This window comes from Elephantulus edwardii, unplaced genomic scaffold, assembly GCF_000299155.1.
Source record: "Elephantulus edwardii isolate Elephantulus edwardi_28Jun2011 unplaced genomic scaffold, EleEdw1.0 scaffold00191, whole genome shotgun sequence".
In the NCBI taxonomy this organism is placed as follows: Eukaryota; Metazoa; Chordata; class Mammalia; order Macroscelidea; family Macroscelididae; genus Elephantulus; species Elephantulus edwardii.
Genome location: NW_006399941.1, coordinates 2,501,850 through 2,527,179, shown reverse-complemented (window position 1 = coordinate 2,527,179; position 25,330 = coordinate 2,501,850). Strand labels below are relative to the sequence as shown.

Here is a 25,330-nt window from a genome sequence, read left to right as displayed (position 1 = left end):
TTGAGCTTCAATTCATATTGACCTTGTGCAGCAAGCACTTCAGGTCCTCCTCAGTTTCAGCAAGCAGGGTTATGTCATCTGCATGACATAGGTTGTTGAGTCTTCCTCCAATCCTGATGCCACATTCCTTCTCGTAGAGCCATGCCTTCCACATGATCTGTTCTGTATATAGGTTGGAAAAGTATGGAGACAGGGTGCATCTCTGATGCGTTATTGCCAGGACTGTGAAGAGCAATACACATTCAAAGTGGTGCCATCTTTTAGTGGCCAAATGCTGTTTCTGACTGTGATGGTCAAGAAATTTGGTTGCTATACAACACACTGCCCTTCTTTTCTGAGAGGAAGATTACATTCCTGTCAGGGTGTGCATCCATAATATTTCCCCTCAAGTTCACCTGAATTTTATAAATTCAAGTCCATTCTGATTTCACTTGGCTGGCCTTGACTGACCTTGGAAGAACTGATTTGAAGTCCTGCTTTAAACCTAAGAAGCCTTACTCACGTAGCTTTTGCTGTGGATTTAGCTGGTGTACTTTTTCTGGACCTATTTTAAACCCTAATGAGGCTCAGACTGCATTGTTTTCTTCAAGTTCTGTGGTCTCTCTGGAGGCTAGCCTGGTGACCAACCTCTTCCCTTGTTTCCTTAGAGTTTCAGCCTGAAATGATTAACCCTTCAAAAGATGGAAAACATACTCCAAAGCATATGTCTGTTGAGAGTCTAGATAGCATAAACTCTTCTCTTGTTTCTTTAGTGAAAGACCATGTCAGTTTTGAGCCAAAAGTAAATGGTAAGAAACTGAAAGAAATGCCCTGATGGAGACGCCAAAGGGAGAGGGAAGGAGCAAAGAGATTGCCAGTTGTTTTTCTCTGCTGCTGTGTGTATGGGTGGAGATTGTGAGGAGGGCTCCCGTGTGTTGTTTATCAGGTCAGTTAGGCGTTTTAGTTGAGTCCCCAGCACCTAACAACCACAGTACTTCGACTGACTTTTCCTTTCTCCTCCATCCTTCTCTTATCCCGACTCATAAGCCTCCATTTTGCCTGTGGAGAGAAGCCCACTGCCTCCAGGAAGGGGAGTTTTTCCCATGAGCCCAGGGCCTGCAGAGAGGGCAGGAAAAGGTGACACATTCGCAGGAAATAATCTCAGTGAAGAAAGAGAGGAAACCTTGGTTTTTTTTGCTCCCCCACAAAACATCCTTTTTCCTCCCATCTTTGTCTGTGGAGCCAGAATGAGGGTGGTTCTGCCACAGAAGATGAGAGCACTCTCGTGTGTGAGGAAGCGGTCGCCCGGGAGACAGCCTGCTCTGCTCTAACAACTCCAGAAGGAGAGGCGGAGCGGGCCAAGGTCAGCGGAAGGGGCCACACATGGTCCCTCCATTTGCACTCACTCTGCTGCGCATGGAGATTGTGTTCCCAGTCATGTTCGGGTCAAAGTAAAACAAACACCAAGTGAAAGTGTAGCTGAGGGAATTGTCCCCTCTCTGGAAATGGTCGTTGTTGGCAGAGAGAAGAGACAATCTCCCTGTGTGAGGGTGGACCCAAGCCTTTGTGCTTTTGCTTAGTGGTGGTCTCCCCTCTACGTCATCGTCTTCTCCCACACATTGTAGCTCCTGCCACGCTGGGAAATGCAAAGTCCTCAGGTGCTGCCCTGTGTAGTGAAGGATGCGTGTCCTACATACGGAAGCTTTGAGTGTTCTCCCACTTCAGGTCCCGCAGGGCTCTGAGCAGGGCTTGTTTGCGTTTCTGTCAGGTGAGCAGCTACTCTGTGAGGCCAGCACAGTTCTGAAGTGTGTCCAGGAGGACTCCTGTCAGCGCGGCATCTGTGGGAAGCTCGTGTGCACAGACTTCAAGATTGCCTTCTTGGGGGACGATGAATCTGCATTGGATCATGACGTACGTGCCAGCTGTTTGGGGCGATGAGGGGGTGAACCAGGCGGTTGGGGCTCCATTTCCTTCTCCCCAGCTTCTTAGTGAACCCCGACACACATGAGCCTGCAGGACAGAAGTCCTTGCCACTGGTCCTACTCTCTGTCCCTCACAGCATCCTCTCAGGAGCAAGACTGTCCTGCAGTTTTCCACCTGCGCTGTGTGGCACGCTGCTTTGCATTTGGCCTAAGAGGCTGACACTGTCTCCCTTTTCTTATTCTGTATTTTATTGTAGTACATATTACTCATTGGGAAAATACCTCCTCTCCCCAAATATACTACTAATTCTTCATGTTCAGTAGAGAGATTGATGCTGAATTGGGATTTGCCTTGAATGAACCCTGTCAGAACCTAATAACAGTGTCCCATTAGACTGCGTCTGTGCAGGCAATCAAACAAGGGACTGAGGAAGGAGGGGACTGCTCACCCCGCTCAGAGCACCAGACAGTAATGGAAACCCGGCCAGGGCCTGGCCGTTCCCGACCACCCTTGTTTCTAACACAGGAGCACCAACCACTGCTGGCTCAGAGACCTCTCATGTGGTCTCCTATGCCTTGCCCACTGTTGGGACTGGGTTCCTAATCCTGTACGAAGACAGTGTTTGCCAGGCGCTCACGTCTCCCGCATTTTCTCCCTCCCGATGGCTTTAAGCGGCTCCATCAGTCACCTGTTTGCACTTAGGCATTAGACTGTTCTCTTGCATCTCACCTGTGAGCGCCTCTCTGATAAGTGCATGAAGTGAGAGGTTTTCTTAGGAGAATCCTGGCTTTGCTGGATCAAAAAGTCAAGGCTCACAGCTTTTTTCAAATACTTTTTCATCCCTGTCTTCAGGATAGGGCTTCTTTCTGCTATCATTCCCTATTTTCTTTCTTTCTTTTTAGAACGTGCACGTTGAATGTTAAGTGTTCCCTCTGTAAATATCTCACTGCACAGAGAAGGGAATCCCAGCTGTTTTCTTTTTTAATCTTTCAGGAAACCCAATTTAAGAATAAAGTTATAGGAGAAAATGACATCACTCTCCACTGTGTTGATCAGATTTATGGAGGTAAGTCTCATTCCTTGCCTGGGCTCTTGACATCATTTGAATGTAAAGCTGAGAATGTTGTTTTATGGTCCATTATTTTGAAAACCCCAGCTGTTCCTAAGTTGGTTTAGTCTCCTGGTAACCCCATTTGTACTAGAGTAATCATGATGTGAACACAGCATTTGAATTTGGATATACTTTATGTCAAGAAAATTGTTCCATACGGCATTCATTGGCTTAGCTTTCACAAATGACTGCCAAGCCTTAAACTTCTCCCCTCGCAAGGCACCTCTTGAACTTTCAGCCGTTCAGTTAGCAGCCAAGCTCATTACCTGTACCACCCAGGACCTTTGGAGTTCATTAACATTTTATTGTATATACATTAGTTTGTTTCAATCTATTTTTTAGGGTGAGGAAAATCACAAGTGACTTACTTGCAGTCACTTGGCTTAGGACACTTGTTCTTGAACTTGGAGCCTGTTCTTTGACATACTCCATAGTGCCATTATGTGCTCAACATTGATTATACTTTCGCTATCTGCTATGCAGGCTTTACTTTAAAGGCTAATCTGATAAAGGTCTGTGGTGCTGCATTAGGGTATCTTTTATTGCTAAGTAAATAAACTTATCTGGCCAAGCCTACCTCTATTCTACTTCTTTATTTTTATGTTTAGGACTTTCCCCAGAAATTGTTCTGTAGCCATTTATGATGTTCTCAGCACTAATAAGTGCTGAGTATGTCCAGACTCTGGGGGAAGAAAGGGGAGTTGTCAGGAGGCAACCTGGTCATAAGCCCCAGAGTTGGCAATCCAAAGAAAGTGTATCCCTTGGTTCCACACCTTTTGCTGTCATCACTGTTTCATGTCCATAGAATCAGTTCTGCCATCAATGGCCTGTTATTTTTGGCTTTGTGTTTTATTCAGAGGCACAGAGAACCCTAACTTAGAGGGCCTGAGCCCCTGCTATTGATTATTCTGAGCTAGATAGTCCCTATCCTTTTACTTAGGGAGACATCTCCTTAGACCTTCGTAGTCACCCTTGTCTCTCTTGAACACTGACTTGTTGCCTGCTAATGTAATTTCCTTTCCTGATTTAATCATTGATCTGTAGTGTTTGATGAGAAAAAAAAAACTGTCATTGGACAACTGAAGAAATACCCTGAGAAGCTCATCATCCACTGCAAAGACCTCCGAGTATTCCACTTCTGTCTGAGGTACACAAAGGAGGAGGAAGTCAAAAGGGTAACTAGTTGCATGCCTTTTTTAGGTTTTATTTCCCCTCAGGTTTCTCCCTCAGACCCTAGTGTTTAAGTTACACAAAGGTTAGGAGGACACTTGACATCTGTGAAATGAAAGTTGGTTATAATCCCACGGGTCTTGATTAAAACATGAAAGTTACTAAATGGTATCTGTGTATTAGCTCAACACATGCTGCCTGAAGTCCTTTGATGCTTTAGTGCTTTCATTTCCAGAGCTCCTGAAGAGTGGGAGACACCCCGTAAGAGCAGGATGCTGCAGGCACGAGGAAACCCTCTCCCCTTACCTCCAACAGCCTCACCAAGTGACCCTAAATCTCATGAATTTTAACTTTACAGCTTTGAAACTTACGGAAAATTCCAAAATTGTCTAGTTAGAACACAACTCTCCTTTCTCTTCTGGATTCCAGGAGATATTCCCTGTGAAACCATAAATTTCATTCTGGATAAAAGGGTTAGTCATCTATCCAAACCTACTCTTGTTTGGAACTTCACACAAACAGCACATAGATTGATTTCCTTAGCTCATTGTCTAGAAGATTCTAGAGGCCACACCAAGTACGACGGGACAGCTAAGTGTCCTGGCTATTGTCTGATATTGGCTACAAGTCTTTGACTTGCCAGATATTTGGAGAATCTGACTTATAGGACCTAAATGTTTACCTCCCTTTCTCAGGAATTGTTTTTAGAATGTCCCTAAAAATTCAAAATTATTAAAAAACCAGACAGAATGGTTAGCATTCTGTTTATTTAATATTATCCCAAGATGTATGTATCTTCGTAGCTACACTCAGGCCTTGAGAAGATACAGCGTACTTTCCAAAGGAACCACATTCAAAAGTCTCGACTGACCGTGGAGTCAGGTCCAGCTCCTGGTGACCCTCCGCCCGGTTTCAGAGGTTGTAAATCTTGAAGGGAGGAGCCTGCCCACTTCTTCACTCCCTTGTGAAGATTGTGGATTTGAACTGCTTGCCGTTTGTTAGCAACCGGCCGTGTAACTCACTGTTCCCGAAGGACTTCTTAGGAGCTACTTTGTCATTGTTGTTAGATCCCTTATTTGTTGTTGTTTACCACTGAGTTGGAACTGATCCATAGCTGACTCTCCAGTGGGTTTTCAGAGGCTGTAAATCGCACTGGAAGAGATTGTCCATCTTTCTCCCATGGAGCGGCTGGTAGATTCGAACCGTGAGTTTTTGAGATTGCAGTGCAGATTCATAGCCTTAGGTCCCCAGAGCTCCTAGAGTCTGCTCCAGTTCTTAGCCACCCCGTAACAGATTGATGCCTTGTCTGATCCGGTACCATCCTTGCAGTCTCCCCTGTTAACCCACCTTTGCAGTCACTGCGTCCATCCATCTCATTGAGGGCTCCCTCCCTTTTGTTGACCCTATGCTTTTCCCACCATTGGCATGATGAAAAGAGACAAATGTGCTCTTACCTCTTCTAGTGTGTTCCTGGTAAAATCATAACTGTGTCAAGTCTCAGCTTTTTTAGTGACTTTACATTGCTTGGTTCTTTTGTAGATCGTCAGTGGCATAATTCACCACACCCAGGCTCCTAAACTACTTAAGCGATTGTTTCTGTTTTCCTATGCAGCTGCTGCTCAGAGCAGCCCGGGTAAGTGTCTTCTGGGTTCTCATTTTTCTCATCGTCGTAAAAACTTAGATAACATGACATGTGCCCATTCCATGTTTTTTACACACAAATGAGTGCTAGTGATTGTGTTCACCGTATAGTGCAACCACCACATCTACCCATTTCCAGATTATTCCACCACCATTAACAGAAATTCCATGCTGCCCTAAGCTGGGACTCATTCTTTCCCCTCTTTCTCCATGTCTGGAAGCCACTAATGAACTTTGTTCTCTATTTGTTCATATTTGTATATTGTAGGTACTTCATATGAGTGAGGTTATATAATATTCTTTTGTGACCGGGTTAGTTCATTGAGCACATTTTCAAGGTTTGTTCATGTTGTAGAATGCTTCAGGATGGGATTGTCTTCTGAGATTTAGTGGTATTCTGTTGTTAGGTATTTGCAGTCTTTGTACCCGTTCATCCACTGATAGACATTTAGTTTCCTCTTCTTCTTCTGGGTTTATATTTGAGAGTAGGCAAAGGTTTTCCCATTCTTCCCAGACCCTGGTGTGAGAAAACTCATTTTTAAATTTCTGCTTTCCCCCCCTCTTCTTCAACACTGTTCACTCTGCATGGATTTTTCACTCAGAAGATTTTTGTGGAGGTTCTTTGTTGGGTTGGTTTGTTTGTTTTTCATTTTGATTATTGTTGCTTTAGCTCTGTGCTTTAAATTTGTTTAATTTTGTCAGGGGTTGCTTGTATATTGTTTCTTAAGAAAGAAAAAAAAATAAAATCAACATATTGTACTGTGCTATATTGTAATTGGGACTATGAGACCAGTTAAAACAAGTTTAAATTGATATTTGAAACAAGATCAAAATAGCCCTGCTTATATCTAAACTCCTGTTACTACTTCAATACACTTGATTTCATATCTTAAGATTCTCAAGGGTGTCTTGCGTTCTAGCAGGTTTTTAAATGGCATGTGGACACTTTATAGCAAATATTTTTTGGGACACAAAACAGTTGGCTATATAACAAAGTGTATCAGAAAGCTAGTTTCGTAAGAGAAACTTAAATTTACAGATATTTCCCATTCAATTTACCAGGAAAGGGAGAAATCTTTTCATTAAGAAATGTGGTGATCTTTATAATCTCTAACGTTTTCCAGCATTTCCGTGGATGCTCGTTTCTTCCTTCTCTAGTTCTCTCCCTGGCTTGATTGCCTTCTGCCTGTGTCTCTGTGTTTATTTGATGCCTAGTAATCCTGTGTGCCAGGAGCTTTCTGTCAGGGAAGTGCATAGATAAGAACACTGTAGTACTGAAGAACAAGGAAGTATTTGTAAAATGCAACACAACATGGGAGAGTCTAGAGAGCGCTATGTTGAGTGAGGTAACTCAGATACAAAAGAACAAATACTGCATAAGATCCTACGGTGACAATAGGAGGGTAAAGGGGGCTGAGGGGGCTGGGGTGAAGGGAAGAATAGCCATGTAATGGGCAGACAGAGGACACTGACTACAAGGACCAAGCCAGGCAGGATCAACCTGGGAAGAATGCACTTAACAAATAGGTTGGTAGGCTGTCGCGTGCGCTCACTCTCTGTATGTGTGTGTATATATAAAAAGATATGTATAACTATTCCAAAGGGAGAAGGGGAGTGGAGGGAGGAAGAGGAGATCAGAAGTGAGTGGGGATGGGCAGGTGAAGAAGTAGATAAGGTGTAGTGGAGACTGGAGGAGATTAGGAGATAAAAGTAACAAATCAGTAGTAATTAATGATATAAAACACAATGTGCAGAGGTGATTGTATAAGATACATATACATGGAACAATATACATGAATACTCGTTTAAAAGTGAATGATGGTAGATTTTTTTTTAAAAAAAGGGGAAAAAATCCTGGAAAAGCCTTTCTGAAATGGAAGTGGAGAGTTGCTTTGTCACTGACTGCTCATTCAGGCGCTGTGGGGCTTACAGGACTGAATCCTGGCCCTGCAGGAGTGTAGAGTCTAATAGGAGCGGCCACTGAGTGGTGTGTCTCCTGGGGGAAGGGACTGTGGGAGCAGAAGGGAGGAAGTGACCTAGCGTGCTGGAGGAGGGAGGCCTCTCCAAGAGAAGACTGTGCCGGAGCTGATAGGAAGGACGTGGGAGTAGCTGGTAGTTTACAGGAGTCATTTCAGCAGAGGGATTGACACATGCAAAAACAAGATGATGCTTCAAAAGAGCAAGCTCCATAAAGGGGACATCAGCACAGAATCACTAAAGAAAAGGAAGGCACAGGTGCACATGCAGACAGCAAAGGTAAATACCATTGGACACATTTCCTGTGGTATCAGTATGAAACATTAGCCCTCAGGGGGGCCACACAGGCAGACAAGCCAAGCAGATAGGAGTAGATGAAGGGACTGTATGTAGGTCTGGCAGATAATCTTCTAAATTCATATTATTGTTGTTGTGTACTTTTGAGTCGGAACCAACCCATAGCTGACCTGCTGGTGGTTTCCAAAGGCAGTTAGTGACACAGGAGGAGATTACCTATCTTTCTCCTACTGAGCACGTGGATTTGAACCGTGTGCCTTCAGGTTTGCAGTATTGCTTCTTACCACTCGACCACCTATAAATATATTCCTGTACAAAACAAACAGATTCATCCTGGAGAGGGTTAAACCAAGCAACTCCTTGGAGGCAAGGATTCTGGGGCTTCGTCTGACATACTTTGGGCATGTTGCAAGGAGGGACAGGTCCTTGTAGAGGGACATCATGCTTGGGAGGGTGGAGGGACAGCGCAGGAGGGGAAGACCCTCTATGAGGTGGACTGATTCAGTGACGGGGGTAATTGGGATGGGTGTGTCAGAGGCAGTGCGATTGGCACAGGATAGAGCAGGGTTTAGGGCTATTACACATAGGGTTGCTGTGAGTCGCAAACGACTCGACGGCACATAACAACAACAACAACATAATAGAGGCAACCAGACAAAGTTACATAAACTCAATCATAACCAGTCACCCTGGAAGTGAGTTGCTGGTCGTATGATCTCAGGACAACAGTCTCTGAAAACATCAAGGTCAGTTGACATAACAGTCATTGAAGATTGTGTTCGACGTCTTCCTTTAGTGAGTAGGAACTGGAGTCTTAAAAGCTTATGAACGGTTACCTAATATGAAACTATAGTTTCTCTCTGGAATAAAGAAGTTATTGTGCCATCGAGTTGGAACTGACTCCTGGCTGACACCCCCAGTGGGTTTTCAGATGTAGTTAATTTTGTGGGAGGAAATTGGCCATCCTTCTCCCATGGAGCAGCTGGTGGACTTGAACCTTGTGTCTTTGGATTGGCAGCTCAGCTCCTTAATCACCAAGCCACCAGAACACCCTGGAATAAAGAAGAATGAAGAAAATTAAAGATACTTAGAAACAGTCCGGTGAACTAAATTCTGAGCCTCAGCAGCTGTTGAGAGGAGAAGTAGATGGTGCCTGGTTCCCGAGAGGTGCTGACTGTTCTCAAAGGGATCAAAGTAGAAAATCCTGGGCGCTGGGGGTCAGGGGCAGGGGCAAGGAGGAATGGGGAACAAAACTCCAGATCATAAAATGCCTACCCTTGTGGTCTGATAGAGACTGGTGAAACCTTTCAGTCACCTTTCAAGCCTGGACATAAGCTCACCCCCTTAGCTCAACTTTGAGTCAAACAGTAGGCCCTGTAATGCGAGCCTGAGAAGTATTCCCTGCTTAGAACAGTCAAGGATCAAAAGGGCAGCTCTTGCCCAGGGGTAAAGCTCAGATAGCAGTGAGAAGGCTGAATGGACTTGAGGATCACTGGGACATGACAGAATATGGCTGCAGTGTGGGTGTAGTGATTCCTGGCATAAAATAAAAATGTCTACGGTGGTGCGTAGAATTCCAATTTGCTTTATAAACATTTACTCAAATAGTAAATAAAATTAAAAGAACATACTTATGTTTGGCAAACTGTGGTGGTTTTAATAGAAAAAGGTAACAGGTTATGCATTCAGTCTCCAAACACTAAAACACCAAAACCAAACCAAATGCTGTTGAACCAATATGATTTTCAGAGACAGGTTGCCAGGCCTTTCTTCCAAGGCACTCCTGGTAGAGTGACCCTTCCAGCCTTTCAGTAATTGGTGGTTTGTACATCCAGTAATCTGTCTCTGATGAATTCAAATCCTTGTACTGCTACTTGGCAAATTAATTTTTCCTTCAGCCATTCTAATACATTTTGTTCCATAACACCAGTGTCTGTAGCCACAACGAGATGGAATTCTTCCTACTTCCTCACTGTAATTCTCACTTCCACTAATCCTTCTATATCTCTCTGTCCTCCCTTTTTTAAGTGATATTTTGCTACTTGTCCTCTTATATATTGTTCTTTCCTTTGCTCATCTCAATATATGAGACATTGGGCAGGTTGTCAAGAGAAGACAGTCACTGGAAAAAGATGTCGTTGTTGTCATTGTGTATCATCAAGTCGGCACCGACCCATAGCTGACTCTCCGCGTGGGTTTTCGGAGGCAGTTAGTTGCACCAGAGGAGATTGCCCATCTTTCTCCTGAAGAGCAGCTGGTGGATTCGAACTGCATGCCTTCGGGAGCAATGCAGTAGAAGGTCAGCAAAAGAGAAGAAGACCTTTAAAGAGAGAGATTGGCACAATGACAGTGGGCTTGCGCATGTCAGAGATGGTGAGGATGGTGCAGGGTAGGGCATGGTTCTGATCTGTTGTTCATAGACTCACCTAGAGTTATCAATTCAAAGGCACTTGACAATAACAATTTCAGTGGGACTTGGAGACTAATGGAAAGTGTTCTGAGCAGTAAATGAAAACAGAAGAAAGAGAAGGAACTTCTATAGACTATGCATTTGAACAGTTTCCTTATAGAAGCCTCGAAAGAGAAGACGTTATCAGAAGTGGGTTACAGCTGCAGATACACACACATTAGTCTCTAGTTTGTTAAACTATAAAGTGCTTGTGGTCGAATATTCTAAAAATTAAATCCAGTTGTTAAAACCCGTGATTTGGTTGAGTTTCTGTTACTAATTGTGAGTAGTTCTGGTTAATGAGAGTGTGTGTAGTTGTGGATGATGTGCGTACTGTGGACCCGATGCAGCTCATCACCACCCTATGGGAGACAGCAGACCTGCACGTAGAGCTTCCTGGACTGGACTCTTTACAGAGCAGGCAGTCAGGTCTTTTCTCCTGAGGACACACGAGTGGGTTTAAACCACCAACCTTTTGGTTAGCAACTACGTGCTTGAACTTTGTGCCACCACCGCTCTGTCACAGAGCCTACAGCTATGTGTTATTAAAAATGGATTAATTCAGAAAATCACATTGCTATAAAATACTTCTAGCACTGAGTATAAAATGTGTTTTTTAATTCGAGTTCGTGCTTATAGATGACAGATCTTTTCTGCTAGAGCTGTGTGTACAAGTACTGATTAGTTGGGTACTGGCTTACAGATTGTCCCAAAATGAAGTATACAAATATGACAGTTAATCACTGTAATTCATGTAAATATTTGTTCGGTTTGCATTTACGTAATCATGCTGTATTTTTAGGATTCGGCCTCTTTCTTGTTCCCTGGTTCCTGGTTTGGGCCCAGTGAAGGGCTCTTGGGCTGGCCAAGATCAGTTGAGTGCCAAAACTCTTACCTTGATTGACCCTGGCAGTTTTATTACTATGTGGTGGCTTTTCGTGCCAGAAGGCCGAGCATCTCTCCCCTGTTTTCCAGTCCATCTTTCCTCTCCTGTCTCCCTCCCACCCCTCATTTTTTTGGTGGAGGAAAGTCTCTAACTGATATATGAGAGTGGACATTCTCGGGAAAGGCTTGCTTCGATTCCCAAGGAAGTGATTATCATTTATGTCCATGCATTTTTGGATATTTTTTTCTTAGTACATTTTAGAAATTTCATTTCTAGCTGCCTGGGAATGAATTCCAGTTCTGCTACCGATTAACCCTATGACTTGACCCTGAGCAAATGGCATAATTTTTCTGTGTCATATTTGTGCAATGGAGGGAATTATATTACCTACTCTGTGAGGTGCGCCCGAGTCAGACTTTGATCTTTTCAGTTGCTTGTGCTACACATCTGAGAGCTGGAGAGTGAATAAAGATGACAAAAGAAGGATTGATCCCTTTGAGCTGTGGTGTTGGAGAAGAGTGCTGAATATCCCATGGGCTGCCAAAAACAGATATGTTGTGGAGAAGGTGCAGCCAGTGTGCTCCTTGGAAGCAGAGATGATAAAGCTCTGTCTTGTGTACTTTGAGCATATGTCTAGGGGAGGCTATTCCTTGGAGAGAGACATCATGCTTAGAAAGATGGAGGGTCCGCAAAAGAGAGGAAGACCCCTGACAAGATGGATCGCCACAGTGACTGCAACAGTGGGCTCCCCTGTGTCAGAGATGGTGAGGATGGCACAGGATGGGACGGGGCTCGGGTCTCTTGTTCATAGGTTACTATGAGTCGTACTTGACTTGATGGCACCTAACAACAACAACAATGGGAAACATAGATAATCTGTCAGCAGAAGAGAGATATACCCTTAACAAGGTGTCCTGCCCCTCAGTGACTGGAATGATGGCCGTGAGCACGGTGGAGATTGTGAGGATGACACAGGATAGGGCGGAGTTCAGATGTGTTGTTGATAGAGTCACTGAGGCGTAGTCGATCTGATGGCACCTACCAGCAACTAAAACCCTCTACGATTGTGAGGGTTGAGTTAACAAAATAGAATATGATTACCCCAAATGATCAAGGCAAAGGAAGACACTGAGAGAAGCACAAGATTGTTAAAGGCCAAAAAAGGTAAATGTTTACCTGTGCACTCCTTCAGTAACAGTCATATCTACACGTGGATGCAGAGAGAACACAGCCTGGCTGGTGTGGGAGGGGGAGTGGACTGCAGACATGAACGTGCACGTGTAGGTTTGACAGAGGATGATTGTGCATACGTGTTTATATATCTTACTGATATATCCATAAAGTAGGACACACAGCATAAAAATGGTAAAAACTTCTTACCCATAAAAAACACCTTGTGGCAAACAACTATGAGATATCATCTCATCCCAGTCAGAATAGCAAAATTTAACAGAACAGCAAGCAACAAATGCTGGCAAGGTTGTGGAGAAACTGGAACCCTTATTCACTGTTGGTGGGAATGTAAAATGGTACAACCACTGTGGAAGGCGGTATGGCGCTTTCTCAAAAAGTTGCAAATAGAGATACCATTTGACCCAGCAATTCCACTACTGGGAATATATCCCAAAGAGACCATAACTGACATCCAAGTAGATACATGCACACCCATGTTTATCACAGCTCTGTTCACAATAGCAAGGAGTTGGTAACAACCCAGGTGCCCATCAACAAACGAATGGATAGAGAAGCTGTAGTATATTCACACAATGGAATACTACGCTGCATTGAAAAACAAGGAACTCATTCAATATTATTCAAAATGGGTGACCCTGGAGGACATTATGCTGAGTGAAATATCTCAGTTGCAAAAGGACAAATATTGCATGATGTCACTGCTGTAAAATGGGACTGATATCAGGGTGGGGGTAAGACTGAGAAAAACTGAATAAATTGTGTATAATGCACTGAAACAGATGAGGGAGTGAATAATTTAAAAGCAATGATAGGGTATTATGGTTATCACAGGAGTCCACAATTAAGGCTGCATAGTGGAATGTACTTGGGGCATTGGGAGGGGTGCGGGGGGATTGTGTATCAGGGAGGGAGTCTTTCTTTTACTTTTGAAAGAGAGGAGCGAACTGGGGGGCGGGTAGAGAAGTGCAGCAATGAATGAATGGAAATCCAAATTCTCTGTAAATGTTCATTAAAATTATTAAAAAAAATTTAAAAAAACAAAAAACACCTTGTGGGAAGGAATTGACTGGGGGTGGGGGGAGGGCAGCCTGGGGGGACTTGGTCCTGGGTACTGAGGACCATAGTCTCAGGGGATCTCAAGGTCTTTTGGCACAACATAGTCCAGAAAAACAGTATTCTTCGTCTTATTGTCATGGTCTTCATCTGTGGTCTTGAAAGCTTTGAGTTCTCCTCATCTGGAGCAAAGAAGAGTGGAGAAAATCAGACATGGAAACAATCCGTTCACATATCTAATGGATCACACACTCCCTGGAGTCTTCCCAACCCAAGACCAGAGCTAGATGGTGCCCGAGTGCCACTCCTGACCCTCTAAAGAGATCATGGTTAGAAGGGCCTCGGGAGGGTGGAAGGAAAATACAGAGAAAAAAGGCTAGGCTTACTGGCCTGCTAGTGCCGGGTGGAACCCTGAGTCCAGGGCCCTTAGTTGTAGTCACCCTTCAGACCTGGGACTGAGCTCGCCTTCGTGGTTCAACTGTCAACCAAACAGTGGGCAGACAAGTAAGGTGAACAGTAACTCCAGGGAGTCGCACACTCTCCTGAGAACTTCTGAGCATATGAGACCAAAAAAGGCAGCATTGCCCAAGGATACAGTGGGGAAGACGAGAGGAGATAGGAAAGGAGGACAGATGAAAACAGGAAACAGACAGGAAGCGGGATGGGTGGTGTTGCCTTGTGGGGGTCATAGTCAGTGCCACAAAACAGAAGTTGAACTGTTGGATGAGACACCAGTTTGATCTGTAAATTCGCACCCATATCACAATAAAAAGTTGGGATTTAAAAAAGAATATGATTAGAATAGTTGCTGGCAGACACTAAGTGCTTTGTAAGCATAGCTTGTGCTATGAACTGCTTTTATTAAAGGAAGCAGGTAGGAATTTTGTCAAACACTTTTTTTTTTCTTCTTTTTTTTCCTTTTTTTTTCTTTTTTTTTTCCATGTCAGATGGGTAGTGTGCCTCCGTCGTAACAAGGTTAGTAGGTGGCACATGTCATACAGACGTATGAACTCCCGATCATCATTCGTATGAACCGGAAAAGGATCCAACACTTTTCTTTTTTTTAGAAAGCTTAGTCTTTTAAATTTACCGAGGCTTGAACTGACTGGCTTGCGATGGAGTTTGTGTAAATAAATATGAGACTTTTATGGTGGATGTCAACTCCAGCAGGCAGGGCTGTGGCCTGGGAGAGGACCAGGGACAGGTCTGCCAGGCCACGGGAGCATTTCCTTCCGGCAGCCTTGTGCAGAAGCAGAGAGGCCGCCCCACCGTACTGCAGCTCCCAGCATGCAGACCCTCACCCAGATGGCTACCATATGATTTTTATTAGCCAAGAGCCACTCTAGAAAATCTCTATGTTGGCAGTGTGTCTTCAAATGGAAAGACCACTTACATTTAAGAACCAGGGCTGAGAGTGGAGAGCAGGGGGTCTGAGAATCACAGGGTCACAAAATTGGTGGGTGGAGGGAAGTGATGAAGGAGTTAAGAAAGATCCAGTGGGGATCAGAAAAGTCGGGGTAAAAGCGGGCATAGAACAGTGATGATTCATTTTATAAGACATAGTCTATGAGAATGATTGTAAGAAGCACAATGCAAATGAAAAGTAATAGAACCTGACTTGCTGTTCATCTTAAGTTCATGGCTTGTGCACGTATTGATAGGGCTAAAAATACAGTATTATTTTAGCATATGTACCAAACTATCTTTTAATGCTTCACAGGATCTTTTCTGCGTTATATAAGTTATCTCACAGTCAGATGACTGAAGAATGAAGCTATAAATTACTCTTGCTAGGAACAGAAGGAAGGATGATTTCTTTTCTATAATGTAAAAAAGACAGAGCCTTAGTCATACCTTTGGATTAACTTTTAAAAGGAAGAACAAAGTTAGGGTTAAGCAGTGAATAAAAATGCTTGTGTGTAAATGAGTATAGTGGAAGAAACTGGGCCTAAGAATATACCTTTATATAATGAGGATACTTGCCCTTAGGGGGAAAAAAAAAAAAAAAAGGGAGCTCTTTTTTTTTACCCACAGAGGAAGATATTCAAATGGCAAACAGATACATGAAGAAATGCTCCAAATTACTTACAATAAGAGAGATGCAAATCAGAGTCACAATGAGGTACCATCTCACTCCAGTTAGAGTGGTAAAGTTTAATAGGACAGCAAGCAACAAATGTTGGGAAGGATGTGGTGAGAAAGAAACCCTTATACTTTGTTGGTGGGATTATAAAATGGTACAACCACTATGGAAGGCAGTTTGGTGCTTCCCCAAAAAGCTGCACCTAGGAAAAGGGAGCTCTTGTGGCCTAGTGGTAAGGAGCTGTGCTGCCAACCAAAAGGCAAGCAGTTCCAATCCACCTGCTCCTAGGGAAAAATATGAGCATTCTCCTCCTGTGTGATTTACAACCTGTGTGATGAAAACCTGCTGGAGGGTCAGCTGTGAGTTGGTTCCATCTCGAAGGCACATAACAACAACAGGGAGTTTGGTGATGTAGTCCTTAAGGAGTCATACCTCTCTGGACGTTCAAATCATGAAGTTTGGCTTCAGAGGATAAGGCTGGGCAGTCTCCTCCTGTGTGATTTACCGCCTCAGAAGTCCAGTGGAGGGTCAGCTAGGGGTTGGTGCAACTCCATGATAATGAATTTAGAAGGGAGTTGTAATGACCTCGTGTATAGGGAGCTACACTGCCAACCCTAGGGCAGTGCCTTTCTGGTGGTTAAAATCCACCAGGGGCTCCTCAGGAGAGGGATGGCCAGTCTCCTCCATGTGCTTTGCAGCCTCAGAAACTCAGTGGCAGATCAGTGATGAGTCAGTTCCAGCTTGACAGCAGTGAGGGAGAATGTTGTTAAATGCCGTCAAGTCGCAGGTGACTCATAGCGACCCTATGAACGAAAGTCCTGGACACCTCCTGTAGAACTTTCATCCTTTCTCCAGGTTCGTAAGGTTTCCCAAGACAAGCTATTGTGGAAGTGGATGCCACTCCTGCTTCCAAGCTTGTTTTAATCGGGGAGCTTCAGCAAACACTGTCCACCACAGATAACCACTATTGCATTTGACACATCAGTGTCATAGAGTTTGGCTTCACAGCAACCACAGGTTACCTCTGTACAGCAAGTGGACATACCAGGGTTACACGATGTGAGGGGGAATACTTGAAGAAAATGTTTCATTACCTTTCATCATTTTGTTTTGTTAGCCCCAGATCCCGAGAATCAGACTGTAATGTTTGACACACTTAAAGACTGGTGTTGGGAGTTGGAGCGGACCAAAGGCAGCATGAAGTACAAAGCAGTGAGTGTCAACGAGGAGTACAAAGTCTGTGAAAGGTAAGCTTTCAGTATGCTTCTTTTTTGCTAAACACAGCATTTTGTTGAGAGAGAATTCACATGCCATACAGTGCACCCATTTAGAGTACACAGTGTTTCATAGTTTATTTCCAGACTTGTGTAACCATGGCCACAGTTGATTTTAGAACATTTTCATTATTCCAGAAAGAAACCCTGGACCCACTGACAGTTATTCCTCATTCCTTTCCAGCCTCTTTTCCCCTTCAGCTCACAGCTCACTCACTTTTGTCTCTACATGTTTGTCTCTTCTGGACATTGATATGCATGGACTCATATGTAGTCTCTCACAGCTGGCTTTTTCACTCAGCATAATGTTCTCAGTATCCTTCCGTCTTATAGCATATATTAGAACTTGACCGTCTCTTATCAAATAACATTCGGATGCAGGATGAGCCACGTTTTACTTAGTCGCCTGTTAGCTCCTCGGCATCCTGGCTGTTTTCACTTTTTGGCTGTGATGACTAACAGTGCTGTGGGCCTGTGAATGCTTGTGTGCAAGGTTTCATGTGGGTGCCTGTTTTTCTCACAGGCATGTCGCCGAGGAGTGGAGTTGCCAGGTTGTGTGGTAGCTCTGGGTTTAACTTTCTGAGGAACTGCTAAACTGCCATTTTTCATTCCCGCCAGCAGTCTGTGTAGGTTCCAGTATTTCTATTTCAATACTAGCACTTCTGGTCTTTTGTAATATATTCAAAACTGAATTGGTGTCTTTAAGAAGTTTTCATTTGTGTCATTATTGTGTCTGTAATCCCAATGAAAGCTTTCAGAGGCAGTTCCAAATGTATAGTTTTTCCCTCTTTTTATTGATCACTTTATTTATTGAGTCAACATTAGAGTGCGTCCTGTGTGAAAAACAGATACATTTTTGAGAAGGTGCAGCCACAGTGCTCCTTGGAGGCAAAGATGATGAAGCTTCGTCTCATATACTTCAGTCATGTTGCTAAGAGAGGTTATTCTTTAGAAAGGGACATCATGCTTGGAAAAGCGGAGGGGCAGCAAACTAGAGGAAGACCTTCCGCCAGGTGGATTGACACAGTGACTGCAGCAATGGGCTTGAATGGGTTGGAGATTGTGAGGATGGCACAGGATAGGACAGTGTTCAGGTTGATTGTTCATAGGGTTGTTATGAGGTCATATTCAACTTGACAGCACCTAACAACAAGATCAACGATGTGCCTTCCAGGCTACTGGAGGTACAGTAATAGGCAAAGAATCTCTTCGTCACAGGACTTTTGTTGTCATTGGGTGCCGTTGAGTCAAGTACAACCTACTGTGATCCTATGAACAACAAATCTGAGTCCTGTCCTATTCTGTGCCATTGTCACACTTCTTGACACATTAGACTTTTATTTTAGGTGGGGAGAAATGTTAAGAGCACAATAAGTAGGCTTCAGTATTCTGAAAGGTCCTGAATGCTGCAGAGAAAAGCAAATTGGGATGGGACAGGGAGCACAGGAATGCCAAAAGGGGATTGGGCATCTAAAGAAACCTAGGAGCCTAGCAGGCCCACCAGAAGGACTAGCAAGGCCATGGCCCTGAGGTGGACTTGTGTCTGGGGCCAGGAGGAAATAGTGGGAAAGCAGGTGAGGGGCTGGTTGTGATGGGCCCATGGCTTTCTTGAAAATTAGACTAAGGACTCAGTCTCCTCAATTCAGTGATAGACAGTTTGAGCTGAGGCGTGAGGTGATCCATCTTATATTTTCAAAGCACGATGCTGCATAATCTGGTTTTAGAAGCTCGCATCTTATCCGTTGGGGAAATGTTTGCCTAGAGCCCTTCATAGTGGTTTCGTGTGTCTAATCGTCCTCTTCAGCAGATCAGCTCCGGTTTTGATCAACCAGAGACATTTGCAAGGATCTTTGGAGATGCTCCAGGAAAAGCATCTTTCTCAGCTGGACAGCCTTGCTGTTAGGTGTCGTGGAGTCAACTTGCCTCATAGAATGAACCCTGCCCCATCCTGGGACAGCCCCCTGGCCCTGCTGTGCTTCAGCCCATGCGCTACTCTGGTAGTTACCTGACTGGTCTTCATGTTTGCTAATCCACCAAGCATCAACTTAGTACACAGCAGTCAGTGGGGGCAGCTCCAGTGTGTATCTCATCAAGTTAGCCCTGCTTCTGTGGCTTTCCGCTATCCTTGGTATGAAGGACAAACCCTTACAAGTGTCACAAGGCACTTAGCTGGCCTGCCTCCTGCCCAAGTCTCCAACTGGGCATTACAGCCCTCTGGCTGCACTGATATGATCACATGTCTTGCCAGTGCTGGATCCTAATTGGGTACCTATTTTGGTGAAGTTACTTCCCCCGTATTATATTAATTTGGTGGTGGTGGTGGTAAATTAGAGTGCAGCTCAAGTGTCCCTTCCCGGGACGTGATCAGATCTGCTTGGGACAAGTTCTCATCACACCGTGTGCATTCTCTTCACAACACATCTGTGATCATGAGTTGATTTAATTGTGTCTCATTTGATTAACATTTGTTTCCTCAACTATCAGCTCTGAAAACAGGAATACCCTGTTTGCTCATATTTGTATCCTTTGTACTGTACTACGCCTGTACCTGGCCATTAATCAATACTCAATAAATGTGGTGGTGGTGGTGGTGGTTGTTAGGTGCCTTTGAGTTGAGTACGACTCATCGTTATCCCATGAGCAAAAGATCTGAATCTAGTCATGTCCTGCACCATCTTCACACTTCCTGACACACAAGAGCCCATTGCAGCAGTCGCCCTGTTAGTCTACATAGTTGAAGGTCTTCATCTCATTGCTGACCTGCCACCCTTCTGAATATCATGTTCCTCTCCAAGGAATAGCACCTCCTAGCAACATGTCCAAAGTAGGCGAGGCGAAGCCTCATCATTCTTGCCTCCAGAGGGCAGTCCAGTTGCACCCTCTCCAAGACATATCTGTTCATTCTGTTGGCCATCCATGGGATGTTCAGTGCTCTTCTCCAACACCACAGCCCAAAGACGTCAGTTCTCCTTCTGTCATCTTTATTCATTGTCCAGGTCTTGGATGTATAGCCAGCAATCAGAAAGACCATGCCTGAATCTGACACACCTTAGTCCTCTAACTGACATCACTACTTCTCAATAATTTGGAAAGATCCCTAACTGCAGATTTTCCCATTGCACTGTGTCTCCTTATTTCCTGATTGCTTGCACCAAGTACAGTGGATCCAAGCAAGATGAAGCTGTTGACAGTTTCAGTCTCCTCTCTGTCCATCTTGACACTGCCTATTGGTCCAGTGGTAAGAATCTTTGTTTTCTAGATATTGAGATGCAATCCATACTGAAGTCTGCATTCTTCTGCAACAAGAGCTTCAAATCCTCCTCCCTTTCAGCAAGTAAGGTGTGTCATCCATAAAACGCAGGTTATTGATTAGTCTCCCTCCAATCCTGATGCCTCATTCCTCTTCATAGAATCCAGCTTCTTGAATAATTTGCTCAGTATATAGATTGTGCAGGAACCAAGATGTGATCTTGAGTCAATTCCGTCAGAATTTGATGATTATCTTACGAATAGGTTTGAGGCCTTGAACACCATTGATAGAAGACCAGATGAGTTGTAGGATGATATCAAGGATATTATCCATGAAGAAAGCAAAAGGTCATTACAAAAACAGAATAGAAAGGAAAAACCGAAATGAATGTCAGAAGAGACTCTAAAGATTGCATTGGAGCGTTGAGAAGCCAAATCTAAAGGAAAACATGTTGAAGTAAAAGCTGAATAGACGGTTTCAAAAGGCAGTTCAGGAGGACAGAGCAGAGTATTGTAATGGAATGTGCAGAGAACTGGAATTGGAGAATAAAAAGTGAAGAACTCACTCTGCATTTCTCAAGTTGAAAGAACTTAAAAACAAATTTAAGCCTCATGTCACAGTGTTGAAAGATGTGATGCTATGAGTAATATATTTATTGAATGACCCAGAAAGCATCAAAAGAAGATGGAAGGAATACACAGAGTCACTGTACCAAAAGAATTGATTGACACTGAAAAATTCCAGGAAGTACCATATGAACAGGAGCCAGTGGTAATGAAAGGGGAAGTAGAAGCTGCATTGAAGGCATCGGCAAAAGATGAGGCCCCAGGAATCTGTGGGATACCAGTTGACTTGTTTCAATTAACAGATGCAGCCTTGGATGCAGCCTTGGACTGGTCTATGCCAAGAAATTTGGAGGATGGCTGTCTGGGAAACAGATAGGAAAAGGTCCACATTTGTTCTCATTCCCAAAAAGGGTGATCCAATTGAATGTGGAATTTATTGAACAATATCATTGATATCACACGCCAGCAAAATACTGCTGAAGAACATTAAAAAATGGCTGGGACAGTACATAGAGAGGGAACTGCCAGAAGTTCAAGGGGGATTTAGAAGAAGCCATTGGCACCAGGGATATCATTGCCGATGTCTGATGGATTCTGGCTGAAAATAAGGAACATCAGAAGAATGTGTATTTGTGCTTTATTGACTATGCAGAGGCGTTTTGACTGGGTGGATAATGACAAGTTGTGGCTGACATTGAGAAGGATGGGAATCTCAGAGGAGGCTTTTGTGCAGATTCATTAGGGGAGCACTGCATGGTTTGGAATTGGGAAGGGAGTGCATCAGGAATGGATTATTCTATCTCCATACGTGTTCAATCTATATACTCAATAAATAGGAAAAAGAATAACGACTGCCCCACCAGAAGTCAGAGGGCACCCCAGGTGGGTTGAGGAAGCATAAGAAACTATCTACTTCATCTTCACAGGTGATAGCCGGCTAATCCAGAGTCTATTCCTTCTCTTGTTCAGCTCTTGAAAAATCCTTCCTTTGCCCTCACTCCCTGAGCATGTGTAGGAAGGTCGGTAACCCTGCAGGTGTGTTCAGGATAGTGGTGGTTCAGCTGTAGAATTCTTGCCTTCCCCACGCCATTGCCCAGCCAGCACATACTGTGAGCAGCCACCACCAGTGTCACTGGGCACTTCTGTGGTGCTGAATGGTTTTCACTGGAGCTTTTGAATTAAGAAGAACTAGGAAGAAAGACCTGGTGACCTTCTGAGAATCCGTCCATGAATCCCAACAGATCACAGGGGTCCAAGCTGATCTTGTGCATGGAACAGGAATGGACAGTGTTTTCTTGCTTTGTAGATGGGCACGCTGGAGGCAGAGTCATGGGATAACAGCTTAGCACAGCATTAGGAGGTGTGTTTAACAGGGAGGAACCTGTGAATTGGTGTTGTCACAAAAAGACATGTTGCCGCTGTAGTGTGATGACTTCTCATGTGGACTAAATGGCATTGCCTCCTGAGGAGTTGGGATTAGTTCTTTGTATCATTTGAGAATCTTAAAATACTGACTCAACAGACTCTATCTAGAGTTAATTGGGACAAGAGAATGCATCTCATTCTTCATGAGTTCTAATTTCATCTCTACACAATTTCCACTGTTAAGTGACAGCATGAGAAATTTGCTTATATGTATTTTTTTTCCTGTGACAATTTGTAAGAGAAAATTAACTGGTTAGTCAACTTTGTGAAGTGCTGAACATCACTAATTATCAATGCTGTGAAAATTCACAGAATGTCAACAACAAAGAGGAGGCTCCACTCTGGTTATGAGTCACCTGAGAGGAGCTGCAACTGTATTTAAACAGCTCCAGGTGGTTCTCCTGTAGAAGTTGAGAAGCAGAACAGCGGCCTGTTTGTAAATGACCATGTAGAGATGAGCATCTCAGAGTTTAATGTGCGTGTAAATCAGCTGGCTGGGGGCTTCTTCAAAAGCAGATTCTGATTGAGCGGGTCTGAGGTCAAACCTGAGGTTCCCCTTCCTTGTATGCTACTCGACACCTTGAAGAGCAGGATCTTCTGGAACAAATGGTTTGCTGTCCCGACAGCCCACCTGGATTGTTTTTCAGAGCTGCCACTGCCACTTGCCCTGACCTCACAGCTTCTGGTGTGATGGTTCTGGATTGGAGTCCCCTTAAACAGGGGCTTTTAATGAGCAAGCTGAGTTTGAAGGGAGCTGTGGTGTTGTGGACCTTAGGGTTCTGCTTATGTTAGGGGGCTGTCGGTGCTCTGCTCGTTCTGTGCCATCCTCACACCCATCACTGCAGTCACCGTGTCAGTCAGCCTTTTTGAGGATCTTTCGATATGAGAGTCAACCTTTAAATTTTGCCATTTTAAAAATGTTTTAAAACAATTTACCATTCACCTTTTTAATCAATTTTATCTTTGCTCAAGAGTCATTGAGATTATCTTAAAATTGATTGATATGTGTCTTTCTTTATTAACCGTAATGGATTCCCTTCACTTTTTCTTGGAATTTATTTGAAGAAACCAGACTGTTTGTCAGATCATTTCCCGCAGGCTGGCTTTTCATGGTCTCAACTGGTCAGAGCTCTGACAGCATAGTCCACAGGGGGCTGGCTGCGCTTGATAGTTTGAAACCACCAGTGGCCCCAGTGCAGAAATATGGTCAGTCTCTTCCTTTGTGATTTAGAGCCTGGAAATCCAATAGAGTCAGTTCTAAGTCAGTTCTGACTCAACAGCAGTGAGGGTTGTTGTGTTTTTTTTAAAATTTTATTTATTTATTTATTTTATTATTTTTTATGTGTACCATCAAATCAGATCTGACTGGAGCAATGAGGTTTTTGAGATTTGAATGGCTTGATCCGATTCTGATCTCTATAGTTCTGACAATTCCTCTTTTCCATTACCTGTTTTTAACATCTACATCATGCATACAAACACCATCTGAGTATTTTTTATTACAGTTATAACACCATGTGCAGCTTCTTATTTCTCACAAGATTATATTTGTAACTCTGAGTAAAAATTGTTGATTGTTCCCCTCTAGTGGAACTTAGGTTTTTCTTTTTAGTTAATATCTACTGACTAGAGATGCTATTATTGGATAGGTTGAATTCAATTGCCAACTCGTTGCAATCCCATGTGATAGAGTGGAACAGCCACAGGGGCTTTTCTTGGCAGTAATTATTCAGAAGCAGTGTGCCAGATTCCCACAGAGCAGCTGAGGAGGTTCGAACTGCTGACCTTCCAGTTGGCAGCTGAGTGTTTAACTGTTGCACCACCAGAGCTCCTTGACTAAAGATAGTGCCCCATATATCTCTGATATCTGCAACTCTTAAGAATCTAACTTTTCCATCTCCTACTGTTTAACAGATTTGTCACGAAGTTACATGGTTTTTTACTCAACTAGAAACTACTTGCGTTCAGGTCCTGGCCCCAGTGTATACTCTCTAGTGGTCAAGAGAAAACGGAATTCATTTCCATGTAGTTGGAGCTCACTCATACCTTCCCCTCCACTGGGTTTTCAGAGGCTGCAGGTGATACTTACAGGAAGAGATTGTTCATCTTTCTCCTGCAGAATCACTGGTGAATTCAAACCACCAGAGAGGGTACAGACTTTGGGTTAAGCTGCGGAATACCTCTGCACTGCACCCCCAGCAGGAATGCAGCACTGTGCCTCAGTTTCTTTATCTAGAAAATGAAAAATAATAGTAGTGTACATCTCAGGTTGTTTCAGGGATTAAATAAGACATGTCCGGTAACCAAAGCATGATCTAGCACAGTTAGCACTTCCATGTTTGTTATTGCTGTTGGACCAGCTGATAAATTGTGTTTTCATAATTGTTGGTAGGTGCCATGAAGTTGACAGCAACACATGGTGACCCTTTGTACAACTGCACCAACCATTTACCAGTTTTGCACCATCCTCACCGCCGTTGCTGTCTGAGCCCGTTGTTACAGGGCTGTGTCAGTCCATCTCATTGAGGGTTGTCTTCTTCACTGACCCTCCACTCTACTGTGCCAAGCCTGTTGTCCTTCCCTAGGGCTTTCTCTAGTCCAAAGCACATGAGGCGAAGCTACCTTCTTTGCTTCCATGGAGCATTGTGACTAAACTTCCTCCGAGACATTTGTTAGTTCTGGTATATTCGGTATTCTACACCACCACAGTAAGTCAGAAGGAAGCTCTGAGCGCTTATTGGTAAGGAGCTCAGCTTAATGGTAAGAACCTCAAGGGCACCAGTTCTTTTGTCTTCCTTCCTCATTGGCAGCCTTCGCATGCATGTGAGACAACTGAAAGTCCTGTAATACTTCAGCAACGTCTTTTGCAGCACATTTGCCCTGTAAAATAGATTTCTTTTTTTAAAAAAATAAATTTTAATTGTGGACTCTTGTGATAACTATAAGACCTTATCATACATCACTTTTAAATTATTCACTCCCTCATCTGTTTCAGTGCAGTATACATAATTTATCCAGTTTTTCTCAGTCTTACCCCAACCCTGATATCAGT

General features: G+C 43.7%; 1 protein-coding gene across 1 annotated transcript in view; it reads left to right on the top strand.

Annotated features, from left to right (window-relative positions):
• Positions 1–25,330, top strand: part of MTMR12 (myotubularin related protein 12) — a 113,920-nt gene that overhangs the window by 49,095 nt on the left and 39,495 nt on the right. Inside the window, exons 3-7 of the mRNA XM_006896790.1 lie at positions 1,748–1,890; positions 2,896–2,968; positions 4,058–4,188; positions 5,723–5,816; positions 16,881–17,010. Coding sequence (XP_006896852.1) covers positions 1,748–1,890; positions 2,896–2,968; positions 4,058–4,188; positions 5,723–5,816; positions 16,881–17,010 — 571 coding nt within the window. The remainder of the gene's footprint in view (positions 1–1,747; positions 1,891–2,895; positions 2,969–4,057; positions 4,189–5,722; positions 5,817–16,880; positions 17,011–25,330) is intronic.